This window comes from Littorina saxatilis, linkage group LG8 (genome assembly GCF_037325665.1).
Source record: "Littorina saxatilis isolate snail1 linkage group LG8, US_GU_Lsax_2.0, whole genome shotgun sequence".
NCBI classification, from domain to species: Eukaryota; Metazoa; Mollusca; class Gastropoda; order Littorinimorpha; family Littorinidae; genus Littorina; species Littorina saxatilis.
Genome location: NC_090252.1, coordinates 64468448 through 64492530, shown reverse-complemented (window position 1 = coordinate 64492530; position 24083 = coordinate 64468448). Strand labels below are relative to the sequence as shown.

General features: G+C 42.5%; 1 protein-coding gene across 4 annotated transcripts; it reads left to right on the top strand.

Moving 5' to 3' along the window:
* Positions 1–2069: 2069 nt before the first annotated feature.
* LOC138974137 (uncharacterized) lies at positions 2070–19493 on the top strand. Of its 4 annotated transcripts, none has more exons than XR_011458328.1 (6): positions 2070–2174; positions 4610–5038; positions 7904–8022; positions 11944–12199; positions 15152–17025; positions 18682–19493. XR_011458328.1 is itself a non-coding variant. In XM_070346827.1 (5 exons), the coding sequence occupies exons 1-5, from the start codon at positions 2117–2119 to the stop codon at positions 15460–15462; spliced, it is 1173 nt and encodes a 390-aa protein (XP_070202928.1). In that variant the 5' UTR covers positions 2070–2116; the 3' UTR covers positions 15463–19493. The 4 variants fall into 4 exon arrangements, 1 of the variants encoding a protein (XP_070202928.1); XR_011458327.1 differs by having other exon boundaries at positions 15152–17036; XR_011458326.1 differs by having other exon boundaries at positions 15152–17173.
* Positions 19494–24083: the final 4590 nt, after the last annotated feature.

Here is a 24083-nt window from a genome sequence, read left to right as displayed (position 1 = left end):
AATTATACTCGTCAAACAAAACTACCCCGCTGATCTTCAAATAGACTGTTAATTATACTAGTCATACAAAACTACCCCGCTGATCTTCAAATAGACTGTTAATTATACTAGTCAAACAAAACTACCCCGCTCATCTTTAGACAGGCTGTTAATTATGGAAGTATGTTTGTACTGTATGTTGAGGCTCGGGGAGCTCAGTGAGCAGAAACGGATGGTTTACATGAGGCTGAGTGTGCCTTTAGTATTTCTAGTATTTGTAAACGTTTATGATTCACTCTTTGATTGAAATGTGTGCTTGAATACGTTCTTTGTATATGCAGCTATAGGTAAGACGTCAGCCGGGCGGCAGCATAACATTTATTAACTCCAGACTGAATGCTTCCCACCAATTTCCTTAGGTATAACTATCTAGAGTGAGAAAAGCATGTCAAGTTCTTGGAAGTGAAGCAGATTTGTGATTACATTCGGTTGATTTTGTCCGAAAATACGATTAAGTAGAACACTCACCGAGTGGTTATACACCCATTGAATGAGGTGAGAAAGACTAGGCAATGAAGGAGATTTCGGATGCGTATCGCGTGCTACGTGTCATTGGTCCTACGTGTCAATGGTCCTACGTGTCATGTGTGCTATGTGCCGCTATCACTACGTTGATTAGTGCTACAAATAATGTGTCTACGTGTCGCCGTCATTCGTTCATTATCACTACGTGCCGATAGCACTACATATTTTAGAGCTACGTGTCATTATCGCTTGGTGTCAATACCACTACGTACTTAATGACGACTCTGTCTTTCTCACTTTCTCTCTCGCTCTCACTCCTTCTGTTTTGTGTGTGTGTGTGTTTGTGTGCGCGCGTGTGTGTGTGTGTGTGTGTGTGTGTGTGTGTGTGTGTGTGTGTGTGTGTGTGTGTGTGTGTGAGTGCGATTAGTTCAATTTGTATATTAGAATGTGTTACCAGCATTTAGAATGTTTATTGCTGTTGAAATAAATGAACATTTAAAAAGTCTTTGTGCGTGCCATGGGCACCCTAAGTCGCCGGTCTGACGATAGTGTCTCACATTTTGTATGTGTCTCTCTGTGTGTTTGCGAATGTGTGTGTGTGTGTGTGTGTGTGTGTGTGTGTGTGTGTGTGTGAGTGTTTGTGTGTGTGTGTGTGTGTGTGTTTTTTTTGTGTCTGTGTGTGTGTGTGAATGTGTGTGTCAGTTTCAGTGTGCATGTGTTTGTGTGTGTGTAAAAATTAATGTGTGTGTGACTCTCTCTCTGTCTGTTGGTCTGTCTATCTTTGTTTCTAGCTCTCTATGTGTGTGTATCCGTGTGTGTGTGTGTGTCTCTCTCTCTCTCTCTCTCTCTCTCTCTCTCTCTCTCTCTCGTTCAATAATCTTCACTGTTTGTAAATGAATGCGCGTGCGTGTGTGTCTCTCTGTCTGGATCTCTGTCTCCCCTCGGTCTCTGTCTTTGTCACTCACTCTTTTATTCACTCTTCTCTCTATGTCTCTCACACACACACTTACACTCATGCACATATACACTCACACATTCATACACACACACACACTCACACATACACACACACACACACACACACACACACACACTGTCACACACTTACACACACACACTACAGAAAATAGCGCCAACGATACGTAGCACAAATGACACATAGCGCTAGGAAGATTTCTAAGTCAAAAGACAACTTTTTATGACGAATAAGACTCCATGAATGGAATACAGGGTCCAAAGCTCGTTCAGCAGTACTTTGGATGGGAGGGGGGATAGTCAGTATGGAGTTTATGTGAGATAAACAAGGCCGGCTGACGTCCTACCCATCTTCTTCTCTTCAGTGCGAATAGATCCACCAACACTCACCTTTCATTTTATGAAAACAGCTCATGTTAATCCGCTATTGCATACCCTAAAACTGGTCATGTTATTTTACTATGCTGAAATGGAACCGACATTTTACAGAAACCAACGCATTCTCTTCATCACGATCACTCTCCAGAATCTAGCGCGATGTGTACAACTTGGAAAATGACGTAAAACCTGAAGCTGATGACGTTATACGTACAGGATGTCGTACACGCTCTACAAATAAGTGTCAACTAGAAACAAAATGGCACAGCACGTTTTTCATGTCTTGTGGACGATCCTGCTGTGTTTGCTGCAAACGGGTAAGAAGTTCATATTCTCAGTACTTCCAAACTTATGCTGCTGTTCCTATGCCACTGTTCTTATGCTGCAGTGTTTCAGTACGGTCCTGATGTAGTTTTTTGTATGGTCCCCGTCACACAGCTGTACGTTTTTACGACGACAGTGCCGATCACTCCGATCTGAAAAAGTTATCAAGTCGGGGCACAGGCGGAAGGTATCGTTCACTGGACCACTACTTCCATAGAAAGACTACAAGGTTTGTCACTCAGCTTCGAGTCGTGCTCCACTAACTTCAGAAAAAAATTATGCAAAAAAATAATTGCCAATGTTAAAGAATCTTTGTAACCTTACAAAATAATGCCATGATAAATGAATGTTCTAACTATCTGTACCTTTTATATTTAGCTGCCTGTCCGCTGCATGTTTTTAAACCGTATTTTGTGCGACCAAACGTGTCTGTCAACGGCATACCACTTAGATCCTGTGCGAATGATGATCGTCGTATGTCCGAGGAGATAGTAGTCTGATGCGATCATTGGTTATATAATAACCGGATATTCGATGATTATTTTCATTGGTCGACTGAAATCGTCTGCATCGCTTCCGTTGACGGTTACTGTTATTCCGTTGTTATGCCAAAAACCTAAACTGAAACTCCCGTGGGTAGCCTCCCTTTGCTGCAATATTTACATATATGTTTTAGACCAATGAGCACTAGTATGCATGTTCGGTGCGGGATGCATGATTTCTTACCAACTACAGGATAGCGGTTCGCAAACGAACATTCGTCCAAATGATGGTTAAAAACAACCTGCAGCGGACGGCAGCTGAAAATTAAAGGTACATACAGTTAAAACAATCATTCAACTGTATTTCTTTGACCTCACACAGACTGTAGGAAGAGGCAAACCGTCTTGAACAAAAAAATTGTCCGCAGGAAGCGACTCCAAGAACACAGACGACTCGAAGTTGAGTGTCATACCTTGTAGTCTTTCTATGAAAGTAGTGGTCCAGTGAACGATACCTTCCGCCTGTGGCCCGACCAAACCACGCTCATGGAGAGTCTGCCACGTTTGCCCCTAACCCTAACACTAAATAACCCAAACCCTAACCCTAACCCACGATTGGCCACGCTCTCGGACACTTTTTCGTCGTAGCAGAAGCGGCGTCTATATTATGTGACTGGGGTATTAGTGCCATGTGCTGGATTTTGACGGCGATATGCCCCGAATTGATAACTTTTTCAGATCGGCGTGATCGGCTTGGTCGTGGGAAGGACCTAGAGCTGTGTGAACGGGGCCGGGAGTTGAAGTGCTAGTCACAATAGTGTAAATGACTGGACTTACTGTATGTTATATGATAACGACCTCTTAAAGTTAAACACAAAGTGTGAGAGTTTATTATAGATGTACACCCGCTCATTTTGAAATCAAATGTCGGTACGAAAAGTCTATTGCACAGTTAAATCATCTCTTGGATCAGTAATTCTCTCATTGTGCATATTAGTCTTGCGAAAGGACATGACTGTACAATCCCCCCCCCACTCGTTTGTGTGTGTGTGTGTGTGTGTGTGTGTGTGTGTGTGTGTGTGTGTGTGTGTATGTGTGTGTGTGTGTGTGTGTGTGTGAGTGTGTGTGTGTGTGTGTGTGTGTGTGGGTGTGTGTGTGTGTGTGTGTGTGTGTGTGTGTGTGTGTGTTTGCGCTCGTGCCTGCGTCCGTCTGTGTGTATATCCGTACATTTTGTTTCTTGTGCAATCAATCACTGTATGGGTTTTTGTTTATTTCTATGCAAATACTTCCTGTGTTGTGTTAACACCATGGTGTTGTAATGTCTGTGTGTACCTTGTATGCTTTCGTGCTGTATTTTAGATTGAATTGTGTTGTACTTGTTATTAGGTATTTAGGTGTTAGTGTATATCGCGGAGATCAGAACAAGGAAAGACTGCATTTCATTTCCGTGTACACGCATTATTCCAATATAATAGCTACCCGTGCAGCTTTGCCTAATTAGGTTACCATTTGAAAGCAATTGAACGAAGCCTGGTCTATGCATATCTGACTTCTGAAAATACAGGGGTGGGCGCCTTTTAAAGTCTACCCGGGGCAGTCGCACTAATTGCTTGACAAACGCAGGTTGTAACAGGCGCGCACAGCGATTGTCGACACGACTGTAATAGTAAACAGTCTAGCGTATAGTGATACTTCACTGTCGAAGACTTCCCTCTGATGCGTAGCTGTAGTGAAGATGTTAATGTAGTTTTCCGTGATGTGTTCAGGTGTGTCAAAGTGCTTGGCAGTTTGTAGAATCGAAGAAACACTTTAACAGTACAAACAACAACACTGACATGTTGCCGCACTGGTAAACCGTTATATAAAAAACATTGTCTGTTTAAACATATAGAACACAAAGTTACTAAGCTAACTCAATATGTCCCTCTTGGTGTGTATCATTTCAGGTGGTTGTCAACCTTTTGACGGCCCCACTTCGATCATTACCATCCCGAATCCACCAAGAGTGACCTTCACCCAGAATGTGTCTGACAGCACGGGAAGACGTATTGTTATCACATGTAAGGCATCTTCGGTTGATCCGGCAACGGAGCGTTTGGTTGACATGAGCATTCAGCGAGTGCTGCACGCCAATCCTGATGCTGACCCTGTGTCGATAGCAGAAGCATCACAATTTCACCACCAAGGCAATGCAGTATTGCAAACTCAGGCACCTCAGAAATCCAATGTAACTGGCAGTCTGTTTGATAGCGTCATCACTCTCATCTTGTACAGAGCCACATGTGGTGATTCTGGAAAGTACATCTGCACTGCTACTTCAGAGGACTCCATTAAATCTAAGAAGTACGCGAGTGATATAAATATTTTGATTCAAGGTAAGTCGATTTTTTTAGCAAATATTTACCTTTGTGAATAATTGGTTATAAAGCACGTACATTACAAACGACTTGAACTAAAGTAACTTACCACTTGCTCAAATTTAAACAAACAATGGATCAAGAGATTTATTTTTTCTCTCGTATTTTTCGAAAATTTACATGTTTACACGTGTCTTATGTCTTTTTTGGACAGTACAAAGTCAGTGAAACATTTAGAATTCATTGATTTTTAATTTTATTGCATAAACTACAAAAAGTCCCAAACTCGGCAGCACGCCTCATTCTGAAAGCACGAAAATGAGATCACGCAACACCACTTCTTCACACACTGCACTGGTTACCTATTCAAGCCCGCATTGACTACAAACTGTCCACCCTCTGCTTTAACTTCTTTTCTGGCTCGTCTCCTGCTTACTTCTCTGAACTCATCACCGTCTATTCCCCAGCAAGACAACTCCGTGCCTCTTCTGACTGTCGCATCCTCACCATTCCACACACCAAAACCAAAACATACGGACAACGCACTTTTACTTTCTGCGCACCCACACAATGGAATTCTCTCCCCTTTCACATCCGCCACTCTCAGTCACCCCAAGCATTCAAACGAGCACTTAAAACGCACCTCTTCAAGAAATACAACCCCTGATTTTGTTTTCTCAGTCCATCAGTAGGCTACATGTAGTGTATTTGTTGTTTTAGTGATAATGTGATAATGTATATAAACATCTTGGGCTGTTTTCAGTATTGTTGATAACATGTTCTGTTTGATTAAGGGTATTCAGCTGGTATTTCCTTGTTTTCACTACCTATTTTATTCATGTTTTTATTACTTAGTTAGTGGAATAATCTTTTGTAATGTATGTTTGATGGTGTATGCTTTTAATTAGGCGTTGCTGACTATGAATGTAAATGTAAATGCTTGTATAACTGTGTTTTAATTTCAAATGTGTCATGCGCAAAGAGCATACTTGTAAAGTTATGATGTTGCGCTATATAATAGCTCATTTATTATTATTATTATTATTATTATTATTATTATTATTTCAGCTGAAATTGCCGCTAGCAGACTGGCCTCGGATAGCTTATTCTATTCAGCTAACATGCATGGTTAAAAGTGTACAATCCAAGGACTGTTGTAACCCCGTCCTGTGTGTAATGTGTGCAGTGAACGCAGGGCCCATCACAACAGGGCCATCCAATGTACCTCTCAGAGAAAAACAAATGTGGACTTTGGACCCCTGCCTTCAGTTGGAACCCCCCCCCCCCCCTCAAACGAACTTGGTGCGGCCCTGCACCATGACCCTGTTGTAACCCTGTCCTGTGTGTAATGTGTGCAGTGAACACAGGGCCCATCACTATGACCCTGTTGTAACCCTGTCCTGTGTGTAATGTGTGTAGTGAACCCAGGGCCCATCACCATGACCCTGTTGTAACCCCGTCCTGTGTGTAATGTGTGCAGTGAACCCAGGGCCCATCACCATGACCCTGTTGTAACCCCGTCCTGTGTGTAATGTGTGCAGTGAACCCAGGGCCCATCACCATGACCCTGTTGTAACCCCGTCCTGTGTGTAATGTGTGCAGTGAGCCCAGGGCCCATCACTATGACCCTGTTGTAACCCCGGCATGTGTGTAATGTGTGCAGTGAGCCCAGGGCCCATCACTATGACCCTGTTGTAACCCCGTCCTGTGTGTAATGTGTGCAGTAAACACAGGGCCCATCACCATGACCCTGTTGTAACCCCGTCCTGTGTGTAATGTGTGCAGTGAGCCCAGGGCCCATCACTATGACCCTGTTGTAACCCTGTCCTGTGTGTAATGTGTGCAGTGAGCCCAGAGCCCATCACCATGACTCTGTTGTAACCCTGTCCTGTGTGTAATGTGTGCAGTGAGCCCAGGGCCTATCACCATGACCCTGTTGTAACCCTGTCCTGTGTGTAATGTGTGCAGTGAACCCAGGGCCCATCACCATGACCCTGTTGTAACCCCGTCCTGTGTGTAATGTGTGCAGTGAACCCAGGGCCCATCACCATGACCCTGTTGTAACACTGTCCTGTGTGTAATGTGTACAGTGAACCCAGGGCCCATCACCATGACCCTGTTGTAACCCCGTCCTGTGTGCAATGTGTACAGTGAACCCAGGGCCCATCACCATGACCCTGTTGTAAAACTGTCCTGTGTGTAATGTGTGCAGTGAACCCAGGGCCCATCACCATGACCCTGTTGTAACCCCGTCCTGTGTGTAATGTGTGCAGTGAACCCAGGGTCCATCACCATGACCCTGTTGTAACCCTGTCCTGTGTGTAATGTGTGCAGTGAACCCAGGGCCCATCACTATGGCCCTGTTGTAACCCCGTCCTGTATGTAATGTGTGCAGTGAACCCAGGGCCCATCACTATGACCCTGTTGTAACCCTGTCCTGTGTGTAATGTGTGTAGTGAACCCAGGGCCCATCACTATGACCCTGTTGTAACCCAGTCCTGTGTGTAATGTGTGCAGTGAACCCAGGGACCATCACCATGACCCTGTTGTAACCCCGTCCTGTGTGTAATGTGTGCAGTGAACCCAGGACCCATCACCATGACCCTGTTGTAACCCCGTCATGTGTGTAATGTGTGCAGTGAAACCAGGACCCATCACCATGACCCTGTTGTAACCCCGTCATGTGTGTAATGTGTGCAGTGAACCCAGGGCCCATCACCATGACCCTCTTGTAACCCCGTCATGTGTGTAATGTGTGCAGTGAACACAGGGCCCATCACCATGACCCTGTTGTAACCCCGTCCTGTGTGTAATGTGTGCAGTGAACCCAGGGCCCATCACTATGACCCTGTTGTAACCCTGTCCTGTGTGTAATGTGTGCAGTGAACCCAGGACCCATCACAAAAAAACTGTTGAACACGTCAGGAACTGGATGCAAGGTGGGGCAGACACTTACAATGACCTGTGGCCAGTTTGTTGGAGCAGAAGACAATTCCTCGCAGGTAAAATCGACAGTTGTGACCTACAGACACATGTATTGACAGACAGATATATATAGAGAGAGATGTATAGGCAGACAGATATAAATACCGACAGATGTATAGAGAGACAGATGTATAGAGAGACAGATGTATAGAGAGACAGATGTATAGAGAGACAGATGTATAGAGAGACAGATGTATAGAGAGACAGATGTATAGAGAGACAGATGTATAGGTAGACAGATGTATAGGTAGACAGATGTATAGAGAGACAGATGTATAGGTAGACAGATGTATAGAGAGACAGATGTATAGAGAGACAGATGCTTAGAGAGACAGATGTATAGAGAGACAGATGTATAGGTAGACAGATGTATAGAGAGACAGATGTATAGAGAGACAGATGTATAGAGAGACAGATGTATAGAGAGACAGATGTATAGGTAGACAGATGTATAGAGAGACAGATGTATAGAGAGACAGATGTATAGAGAGACAGATGTATAGAGAGACAGATGTATAGGTAGACAGATGTATAGGTAGACAGATGTATAGAGAGACAGATGTATAGAGAGACAGGTGTATAGAGAGACAGATGTATAGGTAGACACATGTATAGGTAGACAGATGTATAGATAGACAGATGTATAGAGAGACAGATGTATAGGTAGACAGATGGTTAGGTAGACAGATGTATAGATAGACAGATGTATAGAGAGACAGATGTATAAGTAGACAGATGTATAGAGAGACAGATGTATAGAGAGACAGATGCTTAGAGAGACAGATGTATAGAGAGACAGATGTATAGGTAGACAGATGTATAGAGAGACAGATGTATAGAGAGACAGATGTATAGAGAGACAGATGTATAGAGAGACAGATGTATAGGTAGACAGATGTATAGAGAGACAGATGTATAGAGAGACAGATGTATAGAGAGACAGATGTATAGAGAGACAGATGTATAGGTAGACAGATGTATAGAGAGACAGATGTATAGAGAGACAGATGTATAGAGAGACAGATGTATAGAGAGACAGATGTATAGGCAGACAGATGTATAGAGAGACAGATGTATAGGTAGACAGATGGTTAGGTAGACAGATGTATTGGTAGACAGATGTATAGAGAGACAGATGTATAGAGAGACAGATGTATAGGTAGACAGATGTATAGAGAGACAGATGTATAGGTAGACAGATGTATAGGTAGACAGATGTATAGAGAGACAGATGTATAGAGAGACAGATGTATAGAGAGACAGATGTATAGAGAGACAGATGTATAGGTAGACACATGTATAGGTAGACAGATGTATAGATAGACAGATGTATAGGTAGACAGATGTATAGGTAGACAGATGTATAGGCAGACAGATGTATAGAGAGACAGATGTATAGAGAGACAGATGTATAGAGAGACAGATGTATAGAGAGACAGATGTATAGAGAGACAGATGTATAGAGAGACAGATGTATAGGTAGACAGATGTATAGGTAGACAGATGTATAGGTAGACAGATGTATAGAGAGACAGATGTATAGGTAGACAGATGTATAGGTAGACAGATGTATAGAGAGACAGATGTATAGGTAGACAGATGTATAGAGAGACAGATGTATAGAGAGACAGATGTATAGAGAGACAGATGTATAGAGAGACAGATGTATAGAGAGACAGATGTATAGAGAGACAGATGTATAAGTAGACAGATGTATAGAGAGACAGATGTATAGGTAGACAGATGTATAGGTAGACAGATGTATAGAGAGACAGATGTATAGAGAGACAGATGTATTGAGAGACAGATGTATAGAGAGACAGATGTATAGGCAGACAGATGTATAGGTAGACAGATGTATAGGTAGACAGATGTATAGAGAGACAGATGTATAGAGAGACAGATGTATAGAGAGACAGATGTATAGAGAGACAGATGTATAGAGAGACAGATGTATAGAGAGACAGATGTATAGGTAGACAGATGTATATGTAGACAGATGTATAGAGAGACAGATGTATAGGTAGACAGATGTATATGTAGACAGATGTATAGAGAGACAGATGTATAGAGAGACAGATGTATAGAGAGACAGATGTATAGAGAGACAGATGTATAGAGAGACAGATGTATAGAGAGACAGATGTATAGAGAGACAGATGTATAGAGAGACAGATGTATAGAGAGACAGATTCTTAGAGAGACAGATGTATAGAGAGACAGACGTATAGAGAGACAGATGCTTTGAGAGACAGATATATGGGTCATTCTCAGAGTCATGGCCCAAAAGCGTGACATTCTCACATTGTCATTGAAAAATAAAGTTCAAAGAAAATCGTTGAAAACTTCATGTGCAATATAATAGGGTGTGATAAAACTATAAGTGGACAAAAACCTCAAAGACACGAGTTGGTTTCCCTTATTTGGAGCGGCAAAGTACGTAACCGTCCAAAACCATGTTCGGTCGAGGCATTGACAATTATTTTGACAGACACGGAAGTTAAACTGCAAGTCTCGCGCTCAATAATAACCAACCATTTCGACTGTTGTGAGCATTTCTGGTTCCAGGCTCATGACAGTATGAAATTGTGTTCAAGTAGTTAAAAAAAAAAGTTCATTATTTAATTAAATGCAAAACCGTCTTGTTCGGTCGAGGCCAAAATGTGTGACACCAAGACCTCCCCTGAGATTCGTGTTGCAATTACCGGCAAACAAAACTATATATTTTGTAACAAAAGCTGTGTTTGTGTAGCAGTAATGTGTACAAATAAAGTGTCCCTGCAAGGTAGATCCAACACATTGTTATTGTGTGCCCATGAGTGGTTATCTGGGCCGGATAATTTGTGACACGATGCCTCGACCGAACAGCATTTTGGGCCCTGTCAAATTACTGTGTAGACGACGATTTTTTTAAACGCATATTGTGGTCATAAACATGCACATAATCTCTTTACACCTGTACACTTTGTTTGCACTCTTCACTCTTAGTTTACTGGAGATAAACGTCTGTTTTTCGTCAAGAGAGGAATGTCACAAAATGGCGGCTTTCAATCAGCCGATTTTGAGCAAACTAATATGTCAAACAAATTTGCAATGAAAAAGTCAAATTTGCGTTGAAAACATATAATTGTATTCCTTGAGACACAATACAGATACAGCATGTAGTTGATTTGATGGAAAATGATGGCTGTAAACCTTTCACGAATTAGGTCACCCCCCTCTGGGACAGTAATCTGAGAATGACCCATATAGGCACACAGATGCATAGGCAGACAGATGTATAGAGAGACAGATGTATAGGCAGACATAATTATATATAGAGAGACATATGTATAGAGAGACACATATATAGGCAGGCAGATGTATAGAGAGACATATGTATAGAGAGACACATATATATAGGCAGGCAGATGTATAGAGAGACAGACACACGTATAAGCTGACAGTTATAGGGGTATTGTAATGGTTTGTTGAGTAATTAGGATTACAACCCAAAGACAAGTTCGACGGCGTCAATCTCATCCAGTGTGACAGGAGCAATTTTAGAATAAGCAATTTACGAAGTTTCTGCTAGTCTATCTTCTGTGTTGTAAAACACACTAAGGGTTGTCTCTCGTTCACAGCACAACTGGGTCTGGGACACACTAAGGGTTGTCTCTCGTTTACAGCACAACTGGGTCTGGGACACACTAAGGGTTGTCTCTCGTTCACAGCACAACTGGGTCTGGGACACACTAAGGGTTGTCTCTCGTTCACAGCACAACTGGGTCTGGGACACACTAAAGGTTGTCTCTCGTTCACAGCACAACTGGGTCTGGGACACACTAAAGGTTGTCTCTCGTTCACAGCACAACTGGGTCTGGGACACACTAAAGGTTGTCTCTCGTTCACAGCACAACTGGGTCTGGGACACACTAAAGGTTGTCTCTCGTTCACAGCACAACTGGGTCTGGGAATTCAAGGACAAGAACGATACAGACTGGCAGTCCTACGCCGTCATAGGAAACCCCACAGCGGACATCACGGAAAGTCAACCGCCATCAACACACCCGACGTGCTACAAACATCATTCCAGTTCACTGTCACGACGGGTGACCCCTGAGGACTCTGAACGACAGTACCGGTGTTATGTGAACGGCAAAGTGACTGGCCAAGGCGTAGACAAGGCAAAGATTCACTCTGTGCAGGTCTCAGGTAGGCTGACACGTTTATCATAACCCTGTAGTCAATGCGAGTACAAGGCAAAGGTTCACACTGTTGTCTCTGTTCAGGCCCCAGGTAGGCTGACACGTTTATCATAACCCTGTAGTCAGGGCAAGTACATGCATAGCGTCATGAACTAGCAGTCAAGGCCAGTACCATTAGAACGTCATGAACTAGCAGTCAAGGCCAGTACATGTATAGCGTCATTAACTAGCAGTGAAGGCGAGTACATGTAAAGCGTCGTTAACTAGCAGTCAAGGTCAGTACAATTAGAACGTCATGAACTAGCAGTCAAGGCCAGTACATATAAAGCGTCATTAAATAGCAGTCAAGGCGAGTACATGTAAAGCGTCATTAACTAGCAGCCAAGGCGAGTACAATTAGAACGTCATGAACTAGCAGTCAAGGCGAGTACATGTAAAGTGTCATTAACTAGCAGTCAAGACGAGTACGTGTATAGCGTCATCAACTAGCAGTCAATGCAGTGAATGTACAGCGTCATTAACTAGCAGTCTAGGCCAGTACATGAACAGCGTCATTAACTAGCAGTCAAGGCGAGTACATGTACAGCGTCATTAACTATCAGTCAAGGAGAGTACATGAACAGCGTTACTAACTAGCAGTCAAGGCGAGTACATGTGCAGCGTCATGAACTAGCAGTCTAGGCGAGTACATGTGCAGCGTCATTAACTAGCAGTCTAGGCGAGTACATGTATAGCGTCACTGATTAACTAGCAAGTTCAAGTTTTATAAGTCCATAACCCATGGGGGCATTTTGAACAATAAATACAATCAATACAATCATGATACATGCTAATATAGTAAATAAAAAAATAAAGAAATACAAAAAATATGAAAAACTGTTACAAATTCTATTGATAAAGTCCAAAATATTCTTCAGCAATTTCTTTTTCTTAGTAGCAAACAACTTTTTAAATTTAAGTGCATTAGGTTTTTTTCCAATAGTAAGGTGGTAACAACTCAGCTCTTTCTTCCTTGAAAACATCACAGACAAATAAATAATGGAATTCATCACCTATGTCTTGTGATACACATTTGGTGCAAGTTCTTTCTGACCTCGGGATGTTAAGATAACGTTCTTTCTATACAGGCAAATTGTTGTTTAATGTTTTGAACTTCATCATTGAAACACATTGCTGATATGGCAGCATATTCTTCACATGCAAAAATATCTTTAAACATTTGATAATTCCAAAACATTTTTTTTTTCCAATTTCTGTAAACCATCTATGGATATACTGGTCATACAAGCTTCTTTATACTTTCTTTTTAAACCATGCGCTTGAGTATTGAACATTTTCTTGAAAAGTCCAAAGGCCAGAGAGACCAATTTAATTTAAGTTTTTTTCAATAAAACATAAGTAATTAGATTCAATCATCTTGTTGATATACAATTTATAAGTAAAAGTATATCAATTTATACCAATAGCAAAGCATTCTACATTTCATATTAACATCTAGTGGATATCTTCCAAGTTCACCAAATATCATAGCATTTGGAGTAGATTTTTTTAGTTTGAAAACAATTTTATAAAAACGCAATTGAAGTTTAGTAGAATGTTCCCAGGAACCAAAACCCCATACTTCACATCCGTACAGTAAAATTGGAGCAATCATTTTATCGAACAGGTCAACTTGTATGTCCACAAGCAGTGACAATTGTCTACTAGTACGCAAAAGATCAAACATTGCCCTTGAGGCACGATCATATAGATTCTTCTGTGCGACTGAACATTTATTATTATAATTAATCTTAAGGCCCAAGTACATTACACCAAATACTATCGATTAAATTGCCATTATACGTAAACAAAGGTTTATTTCTAATTTTACCTCCGGAAAAACTATAACTTTCGTTTTGTTTACATTAATATTTAGACGCCATTTTAAACAGTATTCGTGCATTTTGTTTAAACATTCTTGCAGTTTTTTTTTTCAGACTCTGAGCAGATCACAGTATCATCCGCATACAGTAATAAAAACATTTGAAACAAAGCATTTACATCAGTATCATCCATTCCAACCACAATAGCCTCTCTTGACATAGCAGTCAAGGCAAGTACATGTGCAGCGTCGTTAACTAGCAGTCAAGGCGAGTACATGTAGAGCGTCACTAACTAGCAGTCGAGGCCAATACATTTAGAGCATAATTAAATAGCAGTCAAGGCGAGTACATGTAGAGCGTCACTAACTAGCAGTCAAGGCGAGTACATGTATAGCGTTATTAACTAGCAGTCAAGGCGAGTACATGTAGAGCGTCACTAACTAACAGTCAAGGCGAGTATGTGTAGAGCGTCACTAACTAGCAGTCAAGGCGAGTACATGAACAGCGTCACTAACTAGCAGTCAAGGCGAGTACATTTAGAGCCTAATTAAATAGCAGTCAAGGCCTGTACATTTAGAGCACCACTAACTAGCAGTCAAGGCGAGTACATAAACAGCGTCATTAACTAGCAGTCAACGTGAGTACATTTAGAGCCTAATTAAAACATTTAGAGCGCCACTAACTAGCAGTCAAGGCGAGTACATAAACAGCGTCATTAACTAGCAGTCAACGTGAGTACATTTAGAGCGTCACTAAATAGCAGTCAAGGCACGTACATGAACAGCGTCATTAACTAGCAGTCAAGGCGAGTACATGTACATCGTCGTTAACCAGCCCGCCAATTTACTTAATGTAGCGCCAAAAAGTAGACATGAAACCATGTAGGTATAACTTTGCCTTTACGTCTGCTATAGAGTCACATCTTAGAAGGTGAACATAAAGCAATTATGCCGACAGATTACCATTTGTAGTTTGTTTCTGTTTTGTTTTTATCAATATTATAAGCCTTTACATGATTTGTCATCAATTTATCGTTTTTAAAGTCTTTCGTTTGGCAACATTCTAAAAATAAGGATTTTAATTGAAATATTCAACAGGCAACACAGGCAAGGCGACTGATTCACAAGTCAGCGCTACGAACTGGCTGGCAGTCGGTCTTGGTGTGGCGGGAGCTGTTGCCTGTCTCGGTGTCGGTCTCGGCGTCGCGCTCCACAGCAAGAGGAAAGAGAGCGGTCAACAGAGCATGACACCAGCCAGCTCATCCGCCCCTCCTCCTCCTCCTCCCGCTGGCGGGAACATGAAGACCGCCATGAACACCGGTGACACTGCACACGTCGGTCAGTCTGGACAAGACCCGAACGACGATATATACGATGATGCTAGCGAGGCCACATCCGATGCAACTTAATGCTGAACCTATTCCGGCTTGTCTTGACATTTAGTTTCAACTCACATGCATAATCAACAGATTCATAGCACTGCAGACTTAGCTAATCCAGCTGTAAACGAAAGAATCACCTTGAAGTTTTCTCTGATATTTTGTTAAATTAGAACTTACAAACTTTACAGACTTTCACAGTGCGATGACTCCAAGACAAGATGTACAGCTGGCTTACCCTCACAAGATATCAAGGTCAGTATAGGATCGAGCTGACATACAACACACACCTGTAGGATTGATTGATAACGTCCAGACACAGTGAAGGTACATTGGATCCTAGTCGGATAGTTCAGGTCACATTGGAACTATTCCACTTTGCACGAGAAAAAGGTCACGTGCTGCAAATTTAAAATACAATGAGTCTTTAATCCAATGACAAAAAAAGAAAGGGTACTGCGTAACATGCAACTAACACGTGCAATCATGTTTTCCTTAAAAATCTCAGATTGCCTGGGGGATAATTTGCTTTTAATCCATGTTTGTACAAAAACACATTCAAAAACAAAACAGCAATAAAAACAACGTAATAAGCAAAGAAATCAGTTTTGACCAACAACGAAGCTACAAGAGATCAGAACAGCTCACGGCACCAAAAAGACCTCCGACATGACGAGATGCTGCCTGGTTGGGAATGTCCACAGTTCACGTGTATAAGTTGATACATTGACAGTGCTGTCCGTCGTTCGTCTCGTCCTGTGGGGACGACCAACATAGCTACGGCTCTACGAATACCAAGAGAGATGAGAGTGAGAGAAAGGTCACAGCTACGGCTCTACGAATACCAAGAGAGATGAGAGTGAGAGAAAGGTCACAGCTACGGCTCTACGAATACCAAGAGAGATGAGAGTGAGAGAAAGGTCACAGCTACGGCTCTACGAATACCAAGAGAGATGAGAGTGAGAGAAAGGTCACAGCTACGGCTCTACGAATACCAAGAGAGATGAGAGTGAGAGAAAGGTCACAGCTACGGCTCTACGAACACCAAGAGATATGAGAGTGAGAGAAAGGTCACAGCTAAGGCTCTACGAACACCAAGAGATATGAGAGTGAGAGAACGGTCACAGCTAAGGCTCTACGAACACCAATAGATATGAGAGTGAGAGAAAGGTCACAGCTAAGGCTCTACGAATACCAAGAGATATGAGAGTGAGAGAAAGGACACAGCTAAGGCTCTACGAACACAAAGTGATATGAGAGTGAGAAAGGTCACGGCTAAGGCTCAACCAATACCAAGAGATATGAGAGTGAGAGAAATGTCACAGCTAAGGCTCTACGAACACCAAGAGAGATGCGAGAGAAAGGTCACAGCTAAGGCTCTACGCATACCCAGAGATATGAGAGTGAGAGAAAGGTCACAACTAAGGCTCTACGAATGCCAAGAGATGTGAGAGAAAGGTCACAGCTAAGGCTCTACGAACACCAAGAGAGATGAAAGAGAAAGGTCACAGCTAAGGCTCTACGAACACCAAGAGAGATCGGAGTGAGAGAAAGGTCACAGCTCAGGCTCTACGAATACCAAGAGAGATGAGAGTGAGAGAAAGGTCACAGCTAATGCTCTACGAACACCAGTAGATAATTATGAGAGTGAGAGAAAGGTCACAGCTAAAGCTCAAAGAATACCAAGAGAGATGAAAGTGAGAGAAAGGTCACAGCTTAGGCTCTACCCTGACAGCACCAGGTAATGATTGATTGCACCCTGACAGCACCAGGTCATGATTGATTGCACCCTGACAGCACCTGGTCATGATTGATTGCACCCTGACAGCCCCAGGTAATGTGTTATTGCACCCTGGCAGCACCAGGAAATAATTGATTGCACCCTGACAGCACCAGGTCATAATTAATTGCACCCTGACAGCACCAGGTAATGATTGAGTGCACCCGGGCAGCACCAGGTAATGATTGATTGCACCCTGACAGCACCAGTTCATGATTGATTGCACCCTGACCACACCAGTTAATGATTGATTGCACCCTGACAGCACAAGGTCATGATTGATTGCACACTGACAACACCAGGTCATGATTGATTGCACCCTGACAGCCCCAGGTAATGATTGATTGCATCTGACAGCACAAGGTACCCTGACAGCACCAGGTAATGATTGATTGCACCCTGACAGCACCAGGTAATGATTAATTGCACCCTGACAGGACACGGTAATGATTCATTGCACCCTGACAACACCAGGTAATGATTGATTGCACCCTGACAGCACCAGGTAATGATTGATTGCACCCTGACAGCACCAGGCAATGACTGATTGCACTCTGGCAGCACCAGGTAATGATTGATTGCACCCTGACAGCACCAGGTAATGATTGATTGCACCCTGACAGCACCAGGTAATGATTGATTGCACCCTGACAGCACCAGGTAATGATTGATTGCACCCTGACAGCACCAGGTAATGATTGATTGCACCCTGACAGCAACAGGTAATGATTGATTGCACCCTGACAGGACACGGTAATGATTGATTGCACCCTGACAACACCAGGTAATGATTGATTGCATCCTGACAGCACCAGGTAATGATTGATTGCACCCTGACAAGACAAGGTAATGATTGATTGCACCCTGGCAACACCAGGTAATGATTGATTGCACCCTGACAGCAACAGGTAATGATTGATTGCACCCTGACAGCAACAGGTAATGATTGATTGCACCCTGACAGGAACAGGTAATGATTGATTGCACCCTGACAGCACTAGGTAATGATTGATTGCACCCTGACAGGACAAGGTAATGATTGATTGCACCCTGGCAACACCAGGTAATGATTGATTGCATCCTGACAGCACCAGGTGATTGATTGCACCCTGACAGCACCAGGTAATGATTCATTGCACCCTGACAGCACCTGGTAATGATTGATTGCACCCTGACAACACCAGGTAATGCTTAATTGCACCCTGACAACACCAGGTAATGATTGATTGCACCCTGACAGCACCAGGTAATGATTGATTGCACCCTGACAGCACCAGGTAATGATTGATTGCACCCTGACAGCACCAGGTAATGATTGATTGCACCCTGACAGCACCAGGTAATGATTGATTGCACTCTGGCAGCACCAAGTAATAATTGATTGCACCGTGTACAACACATTAGTCATGACAAGGAGAACTGGTCGACTGTTTGAAATGAAATATTGCAGAATGTGTTTCTTCTTGCAGAAAATCCCAACACTGACGATGGACTGATCATGAGAGATATGGGTGTGGCTTCACTGTACTCACTATCCCAATAATATTGACCTGTACATATTTTACTCGTCAAACGAAACTAGGCTAAATCTTTGATGTGGGGGTATGTTTGTCAGAACCACTGATTCCGTAATGGAAGCGATTCATACCCCTACCAACTGAATGTTGTCCAGTTTAAGTCAGTGTGATTTTATTGCCGAATCTCGTGTGCCAAAGTAAACTGCTATTTAGAGTTTTAGGAGTATATGCAGTTTCTGTCTCAGTGTATTTACACTACCTGATGAAAATCAAGCTGTTGCTTGCACTGGTTTGAGATATAATATAAATGTGTACAATGTAGTATAATTAATGTCTTGTTCTTTTGGCAAGTAGTACGTATAATAAAACATGGAGGTTGATGCACTTTTTGTAGAACTGTTTTCAGTGTGCAGATCAGAGTCAGTAAGACATAAGTATCTTGAGATTTTGAGGATGTATTAAGAATTGTGAATGTTTTTTTCGTTTTTTAGATTTATACATTTAATGGAGTGTTTAAATCTGTTTAAAAAAAGGTATTTGAAGTAATGTCGAACCCCAGACACAGCCTGCCGTTGAACAACGTCCAACAAGTGTTAAGCCTCAAAGGAAAGTCGATTAAGGACGAAAATAAGATTTGAGTTTTGCAGTTTTAAAAACACTGTTTCAGCGTGCAGTGTATAATCCGAACACTGTAATTATATATATACCCGTTGGCGCCGTTTTCTTTTACACATGGGGACATCTAATAAAACTGTCAGAACAAGTCTCTAGCTGTATTGGTTTCCCTGTGTGTAATGCTTATTTCACAAATATCTATCTTTCTGGTGTTTCTGTCTGTTTGACATTAAAGCTCCTCTGTCTCTGTTTGTCCTGTCTGTCTGCCTAACTGCCTGCCTGTCTGTCTGCCTATCTGTCTGCCTGTCTGTCTGCCTATCTGCCTGCCTGTCTGTCTGCCTAACTGCCTGCCTGTCTGTCTGCCTAACTGCCTGCCTGTCTGTCTGCCTAACTGCCTCCGGTCTCGATTTTGATATCACTGTCTCAACAGACCATAGCAGAAGATATCATCACACAGTCCGTCAATATTGGGTACTGTCTGCCTTTACCGCCACAGCAGAATAACAACATAACTGTAGTTAAAAAAACAAAGGATTACTGTACTCACCGATACAAAGACGACACTAAAATTTTCGCTTCTGGAAGCTTCATCAGGAAAAACAAGAACACAAAAGACAACAAAAAGCAGACGCAACACGGAACGAACAAGGTTTGAAAGAAAATGGAGGGGAAACACGCAAAAGGGGGAAGAAACTCTAGGAACGGAAATGAGTGAAAGGGAAGAGAAGTGGTTGGATGACGTCAAGGGCACAGGCATACAGACTAAAAGTAATACACATTCATAAAAGGGGGGGGGGGGGGGGGGGACTTGATTTTAGTCCAACTCAGAGAAACTGACAAGAAGTGTTACAAAATGGAATGATTTTCCCTGAACTATATAACCGCACATTATTTAATCGCCTGCGCAGGTAGACTGGTGGAGTGAATAGGATTCGATCAAACTTTCGCACAAAAAAACTCCTCTTTTCTTTGAATAACTGAAGAAAGGAGGAATAAAGAGGTTACAAACCTCGTCTCAGTGATTATTATAAATAATGGTCTCAGTTCGCGGTCATGGAAAAGCTCGCTGAAACTCGCATTTTTCATGATCCGCTAACTTCGACCATTATTTTTAATAATCACTGAGCATGTAACCTCTACTTCTCGAATCACTGTAAAATGCCCCATATACTTCAACATAACATGATACAATTTAGTGTGCAAGTCAGACTAATCAAAATATGCTTTAGATTTATCTGTTTCGAATTGGTGAGAGCATTATTTGAAGCACACCAGGAAACTAAAGAAGCTTATCAAAAACAGATTGAAAATAAGTGAAATTATCAACTTCCACGAAAAGAAAACTTGTGATATTTTTTTTTAAATCTCGAAGGCTAGTTATAGGTTATTTTCAGCAAGCTTCTGAATGTATGAATGAAAATATAATTTAGCTTTAATTTTCTTCGATATGTTGAAGGTGGTCCATATCAGGGGACTCGCACATACTTTGAGATGTTGCTATTATATTTTGTTTGCAGTAGAAACTCGGGGTCAACACTGCTAAAATGTAACAAATACGATCTTAGCTGTCATATGTTGCAATATGTTATAAAAGCTCTGGCTGTGGACAGAAACGAGTCTGTTTTAGGCGGCAAATTTAGAGTGGACCCTGCCAAAAGTGAAAAAAGAGAAAAAGCCTAACTGTTTTGAGGTTTGTGTTTCTGCAACTGTTTTGACATGTGAAAGTTATCCAGAGAGGGTGAATACAGCCAATGAAATTGTTTTGAGCACTATAGCGCCGTTAGTTTGTCAGAACAGGAGGTGGTCCTTATTAGGAGCCGGTCCATATTAGAAGCCCTTCCCCTACTAACCACCGATGGGCACTGACGTTATTTCTCAAACATGAATTGCCCTGAATGAGAAAAGAAAGATTAGGGTATGAAATAGATTTCTAAGTCAAAAGACAACTTTTCATCACGAATAAGACTCTATGCGTTACTTTATTTGGTGTTTAACGTCGTTTTCAACCACGAAGGTTATATCGCGACGGGGAAAGGGGGGAGATGGGATAGAGTCACTTGTCAATTGTTTCTTGTTCACAAAAGCACTAATCAAAAATTTGCTCCAGGGGCTTGCAACGTAGTACAATATATTACCTTACTGGGAGAATGCAAGTTTCCAGTACAAAGGACTTAACATTTCTTACATACTGCTTGACTAAAATCTTTACAAAAATTGACTATATTCTATACAAGAAACACTTAACAAGGGTTAAAAGGAGAAACATAATCCGTTAGTCGCCTCTTACGACATACTGGGGAGCATCGGGTAAATTCTTCCCCCTAACCCGCGGGGGGGGGGGGGGGGGGGGGGGGGGAGTTCAAAGTTCAATCAGCAGTACTTTGGATCACAGGCACTCGTCACGAGGTGGGCGGGGCCTATGTCTTGGATGTCACTTGTGATGGACAGGGGGTCTTTTCTTATGGTTTATACAGGGCCGGACCAAATGAGTTGTAAGGGGGGGTTCCTCCATTTTTGGGGGGGCAAATCAACGAAGTGGCGAAGCCACAAGCGCGCGCCTGCAAAGCAGGCGCGCGAACTAGGGGGGTCCGGGGGCATGCTCCCCCGGAAAATTTTTGAAAAACGGTTAAAATCTGTGCAATCTGGTGCATTCTGGGCCTTGTTTTGAGGGTTAAGAGCAGCATTGTTTTGGTGCTAAAACTAGTAAAAAAAAAAAATACTCAAAGCAAGGTACATGCTTTTTCCAGGGGTGGGGTTCCGGAACCCCTGGAACCCCCCCCCCCCCCTGGGTCCGGCCCTGTTTATACAAGGTATGACACTGAGTCTCTCGACCTCGTCGGCAAACTTCGCATTCCTTAGCAAAGCAAAACAACGGCTATGATAAAATCAAGCAGACATTAAACTATCGGACATTGACAGATTTATACCAAATAGACGTTGCTACTGCTGTCATTTTGCAAAACGGCACGGATTTTGACAAACAAAAACCCACGTTGCTCTAGACGGAACGGAAGTTACTAATGAATTATTTCCCGCGTCTTCAGCAGAACTTGGTCACAACCATCGCTCATATGTTTCGTGACGTTCAACAACAGGCTTTGAATTAGTTCATCGCGGCAGTAAACACACAATTCTTTCATCTCTGCTCGTGGTTGTGAAACAAATCTACAACCCCTGACAAAACAGACTTTCCAGTTTTCGAAAACCATACGAAGACTTGATGCACTGGTCACATTGGCCGAATCAGCTATATATTTTCTCTGGTGAATCCATGGTTCCCAACTCGATCACAAGGATAAGACAATCTAAAGTTTTGTCATCATTTTCACGAGTTTTCATTCACAAACACCTGGGAAATAAATCTCATGTTCCCAATGCAATAAATCGAGGTGGTGAATGGGTTTGAGCTTTCAGGTGAAACGTGGATTGTCAAAGTAAAAGCCAATCAGGCTGATTGTTTGATGTGTGGAACCATCGCGGCTTTGGATTTGTGTTTCCGAGGACAACGATTGTAAGCATTCACTCTCAAAGACCCAATCAATGTTGATAATTACCGCGGCGACTCATGGTCAATTTGCAACTTATCTCTGTAATCGCAAAAATCCACAACGAAAAGTCATAAACACTTGAAAAGAAAAGAAATATGCTCAACACTTACTGAACTCACACGTATGATCGCAGCTCTGTACATTTTCAGACTGGAAGAAAAGCGTCAACAAGCTGCGTTTGACGTCACATACAAGGTTGACGTGTTATCTCGAGCTACTGTGACGATGCTTTGTGGCCCGGAGTTGGATTCTAAAAATTCGTCTCCCTGTGGGTTATTGTGCATATTGTTTCACAACCAAAATGATGACAAAAACGATGTTTGGTGGGTTGTCGTCAGACCAGCATTTTGTTGTTGGTCCTCGGGGAGCATATCGCCTTTTGTCTCATATTTATCAACCGCGGCCTTCGGCCTTGGTCGATAAAGATGAAACAAAAGACGATATGGTCCCCTTGGACCAACAAAAAAGCTGGTCTGTCCACAAGCCATCAGACATCTTATAATGTTTGCATCCCATTATCTGAAAGTTGCAAGAAGAATCAAGGAATAGGAAAGTTGGCGGTGAACAGACTGACGACCGCCGCTGACAACTTTTTAATTATGCCTGGTCACGGGGTCACATGCGCAAGAAGCATGCGCAACCTGTCTGTCGTCTGCTGCAATCTCGGTTTCTGATAACTCCACGACTTCCGTTCCGTCTAGAGCAACGAAGAGAGTTTTACCTTGTAATAGTAGTAGTCTTGAGAGCGCACAGGCCTTGCCCACTTTGATCCCGACCCGCTCGTGACGAGTGCCTGTGCTTTGGGTGGGAGGGGGGATACTTTAGTTTACTTTATTTGGTGTTTAACGTCGTTTTCAACCACGAAGGTTATATCGCGACGGGGGGAGGGGGGATAGTCAGTATGGAGTTTATGTGAGATAAACAAGGCCGGCTGACGTCCTACCCATAGCCGCATGTCTTCTTCTCTTCAGTGCGAATAGATCCACCAACACTCACTCATTTCATGAAAACAGCTCATGTTATTCCGCTATTGCATCTATAGGCCTACCCTAAAACTAGTCATGTTATTTTACTATGCTGAAATGGAACAGACATTTTTGCAGAAGCCAACGCATTCCTCTTCATCACGATCGCTCTCCAGAATCCAATTAGGTGGCGTCTTGGCTAGCGCGACGTGTACAACTTGGAAAA

Bases quoted from the DNA above. Each gene is read 5' to 3' on its own strand.
- LOC138974137 (XM_070346827.1), top strand. From the start codon at position 2,117: ATGGCACAGCACGTTTTTCATGTCTTGTGGACGATCCTGCTGTGTTTG. The intron at 2,175-4,609 runs GTAAGAAGTTCA...GTATCATTTCAG, and splicing joins GCTGTGTTTGCTGCAAACGG to GTGGTTGTCAACCTTTTGAC. The intron at 12,200-15,151 runs GTAGGCTGACAC...AATATTCAACAG, and splicing joins TCACTCTGTGCAGGTCTCAG to GCAACACAGGCAAGGCGACT.